At 33.6% G+C, this 6,902-nt stretch overlaps 2 protein-coding genes across 3 annotated transcripts; both read left to right on the plus strand.

Moving 5' to 3' along the window:
- The first annotated feature begins 861 nt into the window (after positions 1–861).
- Positions 862–1,814, plus strand: LOC108846042 (uncharacterized). Of its 2 annotated transcripts, none has more exons than XM_018619248.2 (3): positions 862–1,032; positions 1,238–1,433; positions 1,528–1,814. In XM_018619248.2, the coding sequence occupies exons 2-3, from the start codon at positions 1,238–1,240 to the stop codon at positions 1,605–1,607; spliced, it is 276 nt and encodes a 91-aa protein (XP_018474750.1). In that variant the 5' UTR covers positions 862–1,032; the 3' UTR covers positions 1,608–1,814. The 2 variants fall into 2 exon arrangements, with proteins under 2 accessions (XP_018474750.1, XP_018474749.1); XM_018619247.2 differs by having other exon boundaries at positions 862–1,000.
- A 1,854-nt stretch (positions 1,815–3,668) lies between these two features.
- LOC108846031 (protein EARLY FLOWERING 4) lies at positions 3,669–4,572 on the plus strand. The gene has a single exon (XM_018619239.2). The coding sequence runs from the start codon at positions 3,984–3,986 to the stop codon at positions 4,329–4,331; it is 348 nt and encodes a 115-aa protein (XP_018474741.1). The 5' UTR covers positions 3,669–3,983; the 3' UTR covers positions 4,332–4,572.
- Positions 4,573–6,902: the final 2,330 nt, after the last annotated feature.

A 6,902-nucleotide genomic window follows, 5' to 3' on the forward strand; every position in this document is an offset into this window, starting at 1 on the left:
CAGATTAAATTTGCTTCTCATAACCAACCATTCAATTAAATTTACAAATGAATCTACATAAATGTTTGATTTCAATTTCAGATTGTCTAATAATAATTTAGTTAAAGGTTTAAAAATATTTTCATCTAAAATTTACGCTCTATAAATAAAAAAATAGAACTTAATACATTGATGGTCAGTATAAATATTATTTGAATAACTTATTAAGTTAGATTAATATTTTTATCAAAATGAATAACTAAAATAAAAATCATATTGAATCATAATTTGTTGAGTATCTATATATTAATCCGCACATGTTGTAGACTATCATATAGTTAAATTTAAAGAAAACATTAATTTCTATTTTTATCTTATTTTTCAATTTTCACACTAACTTGTTATTTTATTAAAGAAATATAGAAATTATTTTAATCATTTTACGTGTTTTATGAAGATTTACATTTTATAGTTGTATTTATATTTATGCAACACTAAAACAGATTATAATTCATATTTTACAACCATCTAAAACTCTTGTGTAAGATTTTTTTCATTTTTTTTTAACAAACGTGTAAGATTTTTTTCATTTATCTACCGTTTTGATCGTAAATCTCATTCTCTGAAACTCAAATATGTAATCTTAAAACATATAAACATATTATTGAACTTTTACTAAAACCATTTTTTTATCATCCAATCCCATTCCAAACCAATTTAATTCTCATACTGGCTAATACTTGATAGTAATTCATATACACAGTTCCGGTATAAAACGTGGACATTTAAATAAAAATTAAACCGGGATGGTACGGTTCGGTTGGGAATTTGATTTTTTTAATATATTTATTCGAGGAAACCTTGATTTAAGCCCGTGGCCATCATCTTCTCTTTTCAATCTGTCGGGGGACACACTCAACAGTCGAATCTGTCTCTCTCCTTCACACTCGCGACTCCTCTTTGTCCATCTCTACCGCTCAAAGCCTCCCTCCCGCTAATCGCTAATCACACCGTCTCCGCGGTAAACCCTCCTTCTCTCTCCGTCTCCAAACGGTTCGTTTCTGTATAAACCCTAAATGCATTGTCAAAAGCTGCTTTGGTACTGATTCTATGCTAACGTAAACGGTCCGTCTTGATGAAAGTTGATCACTTTACTTGTTGGGTCTCTCTTAAAAGCTTACACCTTTGGATCACTTTTACTTGTTGGGTCTGTCTGAAAGCTCACACCTTTTTGTTCTTTGTCTTGTTGTTGGTTTAGATGGAAGACATTGATGCTGTCCAAAAACCAGTTGTTGTTGACCCTCCTTTACACAACGAAGCTCCTCCACCGGTGGTCGCCGGCGTAGCTCAGCCGGCGGAGTTTCATCTCATTCAGAGGATTCAAAGAGCTCTTGTGGAACTGCGGGAGTTGAGGAACCAGTTTAATGCTATTCTTAGGGAAATGGAGCTCGAAGGTTTTGCTTCTTTCTTTCTTCCTTTGCATTTGGTTTCTTAGTTTCGTTTACTTGGTTTGTAGTTGTTGAGGTTATTAGATTTGATTGAATACAGTGAGAGGAGGAGGAGGAGGAGAAGAAGAAGAGGAAGCGGAATCATCAGTGGAGGATCCAGAGGACGACGACTCTGACTGATTCTTAGTTTAATTAGGATGTTTTATGTTTCAATCCTCTGTCCTGATGATTCTTTTGTTCTAGACTCTCTACTCTAGCGTGTGTGTTAGCTTTGTCTCTTTTAAGTCTAGTAGCCTTGTTCCTCTCTTGTTTTTAAACTGAGAATCTTGGTTCAAATTCAACCGAACAAACCCATGTCAAAAGAAGAGCTGCGTTTGATTGACTCTTTAGAGAGGGTGTGCAGTGTTGAATGATTGAATGTAAGACCAATAGTAACAATATAAATGAATTTTAACAATTGATTTTAAAGTAGTTTTGAATTTGATTTGATTTCAAAGTCTCAACAGAATGATAGAAGGGTTTGAATTAGTGCATCAAAAACAACTAAACATGTTTAAATTACAGCCATTTTGAGGCCTTCCATTTTATTGGTCATCTTTCACTTGGTTTTTCTTATGTAGGTATAAGCTTTTGATCTTCAAAGTAAGCTCATGCGTTTTGGCGTACGTAGCTCTTATTGCTAGTTTTCATTATGTTTTTAAAAGATCATCCTAAAGTTTCCATCTGGTACATGATAATTTCATTGTGGAACGGTTTGCAAGAAATTGGCAAACAACTAATTTGTTTTTAATTGATGTTTTATGAAAACCATTATCACAGTTTTCTGACATTAGAAAGCAACTAATCTTTGACAGTGATACATACTACTCTGTTTTGGTCTACGTCTCCTTGATTCCACAGTTTATTTGTTTCTTTAATCTAGGAACAGAGTTACACCTAGAACAATGTCAATCTTGCTATCGACTACGTTTAAAAGCAGATACAAGAAGAAGCTGAAAGTAGGCAGAAAAAGGCAGGGAATCTTATTAAATTCAGGTCCTAAACTCTTTATTGCTTCATCATCTTTATTCTCTTTGATGATTTCGAGTTGTAATCATTATACAGTAATGTGATTGTTGTGATATAACTTATATCGTATAGACGGTACCAACATAAATTAGGTTCTATTTGGCTTGTGAATTAGGCTCTATTTTGCTTATTACGTTAACACAAACTCAAAAAAATCAAAACTGTTATTTTGGTAGAACTGATGGCTAAGAATTGCGGATATGGATTGAAACTAGAACCTAATCATATGGCCTTTCAAAACAAAAAGAATATCCCATGACCCAGCTTCCAGGAATCAAACTCTCATTACTGCTTAGATTTCACGGATATAGCTGTATTATATTTTCTAACTTTATTAAGAATTACAAATATAAATGTTTGATACGACGTAGTAGACTAAAGATTTGAATGTTTACAAACTGTATCGCAATTAGTAGTAATAGTTTTTTTTTTTACATATATGTATATATCTATATGCTTTTGTTAATGTTAAGATCAGAGCGCAGTAATTCGGTATGTTTTTAACCTTTGGAGCTAGAGGTATATCTACATCAATTTTGGGTTTGATTCTCTCTGGAAAATAAATTATCATTATTTGGTCAATCTGGACTTGAACTTTATCCCATTAGTTGATATTGTGGATCATAATAGATGATCGGTCCACTCTATATTATTAGTCGGAAGATATTTCTTTCGAATCATGCAATGTGATATTCACTCCACGCTCTAATACTAAGTATATTTCTTCCAGGTCGACCGGATGAGTCGATAGAGTATCAAAAACAAAAAAAATATGTAATGTTTTTTTTTTCTAAAATATTCATTCTCATGTTGCTATTTCAGATCCTAAAGTTATTAACCTTCGAGCTCCCATACCGGAAAGCTAAAGTTATTAACCAATAGCAAAACAAATATAGATTTTATGTAATGTCTAGCATTATTGATGTGAGAGATTTAGGTTTGTTTTAGTAAATGTCCAACTGATAAACCAAGTGCTGACCAGATCAAAGGCGCGTTTTAAGGAGTTGAGAAGTAAGATCATGCATGCGTTTGTGATTGTGTGAACCTGGTTCTTCACCGTGGCAATCTGTGCACCATATACACCTTTCATATAAATACAACAAAAACAAAAATATCTTGAGATATTTCTCAAGTTAGAGAATCATTGTAGATCCTTATCATCTCTCCGTTTTTAACTTAATTAAAAAATCAGAAAAGTGCAGAAAAAGCGCTCTTCTTTATTCACTTCACAGTTTTCCATTTGTTTTCTAAGCGCGTGTTCTTCAGTAATCCATACGATACGTTTATGTGAAATACACGCTCTAATTAGGCACGTGGTGATTGAACAGAACTACTTGCCCCTGTGTCTCATCTTGTCTGAAAGACATTTACTATAAGTATCTGTTTTTTCTTGAGTGCATCGTAAAATCGTAAAAAGGAAAAACACAAAATCGATATCTTCGCCTCTTCGGTTGATAAAATTATTTTGGAAAAAAATCATTCATTTAAATGAAGAGGAGCAGCGAAACGAAGAGACGGAGGAACGTGGCAGAGGAGGCGGAGCAGGGAGGAGGAGAAGATCCGGCGATGTGGGAGAGTCTAGATCGGAATTTCAGACAAGTGCAATCGGTTTTGGACAGAAACAGATCACTGATCCAGCAGGTCAACGACAATCACCAATCAAGAATGGCAGATAACATGTCCAAGAACGTCGCTTTGATCCAAGAACTCAACGGAAACATCTCTAAGGTTGTTTCCATGTATTCTGATATAAACACCAATTTCTCATCGGCCTTTCACGGTGGAAATAACGGACACGAGGGTGGTGGTGGTGGAGCCGGAACCAGAGCTAACTAAATCAATTGTCATCTTTCATAGTTGGACCTGCCGGTTTGAAAAATTTGACCAGACGGTTTGTAAACAACGATCTAAAACCTATTTACTATAAAGTTATGTTATGTTAGTTTTGTTGCAATGATTGTCGCTAGAAAAACCCGTAGAGAAAACTCATCATTTGGGTTATTTTAATTATGGTTTGTGTCTTTTTCAATGTGTCTCTACTGCAATTTCTCTATCATAGTAATTTTTTCCCATCTTATTTTTTATGCTATTTGAAAGCTCTTCTTGCATGATCAACGACATTAATGAAGGTTGTGTTAGATTTTGCAACTTGGTATAAGGTCGTCACGTGGTGGTGAATGTGAATGCAATTTGGTATGACGTGTAAAGTGATCATTTGAAACAATTGTTTTCTATTGACTTTTCAAAACTTGAGATAAACTAGCAATGCAAAGATCTAACAAGACTAAGAGCATCTTAATAAGACTAAGAGCATGTTCTCTGAATTCGAACCCAATATAATGCGTGGGTAATATATTACAATCTGATTAGAAAAAAAGTTTGATGATTAGAAGAAAAATACAAATACTACTTTATCTGTGGACCAGATGGGCTTAGACAGAATGTGTATGTAGTTTGGATATCTTGGACCAAGGCTGGGCTCACTGGACCATTAACATTCATCAGAGATTAGTCAAGTTATGTGGATCATTACTTTTCTTCATAGAATTTCTTATTTATTAGGTCAGTGAGACCACAAAATCCTAGGTAGGGAACACAAGCACATCTGTTGTAAGTCGTAACATTGGCTAATCCAGCATATTGAACAATTCGTTGATAATTAGCATAAATCTTACAACACATTTTAAGTTGCAAAAAACTTGTTCATTTCTGTGCTACATAAGATTTTTTAAATAGACAGACTATATGAAAATTATAAATTAAATCTTAAGATATTGTAGAGTATGTTAGAAAGAAACTGCATAAAAGGTACCATCGAAAGTTAAGCAATATAACTCAAAAGTATATTGATGTAGGATGATAACCAAATGAACATCAACCAGTGTTTCAAAAAAAAAAAAAAAGAACATCAACCTATACTAGCCAACTTTTCAAGACTGACCCATCCAAATTTTGATAAAATTATGTTTCATCCTCAATTAATCACTAACCAACTAATAAATAATTATTAAAAAAATAGTATTTATCTAATTAGTAGGTAATTAATGACAGATTAAGGACCTACTCACAATCTTTTGTGGCTAAATATGGTTCGGAACAAATTTTAGGTGCTCAACTAAATCACAACTTGTTTGCTAATTAGGTGTTGAACTGAGTATAATAATCCATCTCTACTAAAAATATGGTTCCAAACTAAATTATTTCTTTTTAATAAAAAGGCTCCTAGTTTTCTTTTTCAAATTAAACAATCTGAATTCAACTAACTAAAACATTATTTCTATTTGTGGTTCAACAAACTAACTACAGATTGCAATAATGTAAACAAACACACAATAATCTGAAGCTTAGAGCATCTCCATTGAGAATTCTTAAGAGGGATTCACACATTTTCCAAAAAAAAAATATATTAAAATAATCAAATCTTGTGAACCTCTCTCTTGCAAAGTTCTTCCCGGTGAACCCCTCTCTCCAGAGGTTCATCACTGTAGCGTGGGCTCCACGTGTCGTGGCGCCCACGATTGATCTATTTTTTTTTTTTTTAAGAAAGAAAAATCAAAAAGAAAAGTAAAAAAATTAATAATTAAAAATTGAAAAGATGAACCCCAAGAAGGGGTTCACCAATGGAGATGCTCTTAGAGCATCAGCATCAGTGAACCTCCATAGGGTTCACAACTTTATTATTATTTTTTTTTTAAATTGTTTTTCAATTTTTTTCGTTTTTTCTTAAAAAAAAAAAAAACGGATCACTAGAGGGTCGCCACATGGCGAACTCGTGACGATTTGGGTTCATCTCAACTCCTCAAATTCGTCACTGTTCATTAGTTTAATATATATTTTTTTTTTTGGAAAGTGTGTGAACCTCTCTATGAATCCTTGATGGGAGAGATGGGGAGATGGATCTCCCACTAGTTCTTCAATCATATGGTTATGATACCACTTAGAATACATGCTTCAATGAAGTAACAAGACAACATTGGAACAATGATTTTTTTATCAACATTAGGAATAAATGATTAACAAAAAAAAACATGGGAGATGCAGAGAGCAGAGAGAATAAAAAAAAAAATCCTTAGGCTTGAAGCGATAGAAACAATTGAGAGCACATTAGGTAGCAGAGCATCAGTCCAGAGTTGTCCCGTCCCCTCAACAAATCTTAATTTAAAAACATAAGTTTCCAATTTTACCCTTCTTTTACATCAACAACTACACTCCCATGCCACTCCCTCTAACACTTTCTTCTCTCTCTCTCTCGATCTCCAAAATCTACCATTTTCTCTCTCTTTTCTCCTCTTTGCTTGCTGGGTTTCTCTTTCCGTCAGTTAATTTGTAGTGGGTATTGAGCTCCGTTTCCTCGACAATGGCGGTTTCTTTGAAGAAAGGTCGTGTCTTTCTTTTAAAAAACTTCAC

The sequence above is a fragment of the Raphanus sativus genome, chromosome 3 (assembly GCF_000801105.2).
Source record: "Raphanus sativus cultivar WK10039 chromosome 3, ASM80110v3, whole genome shotgun sequence".
Lineage (NCBI taxonomy): Eukaryota > Viridiplantae > Streptophyta > Magnoliopsida > Brassicales > Brassicaceae > Raphanus > Raphanus sativus.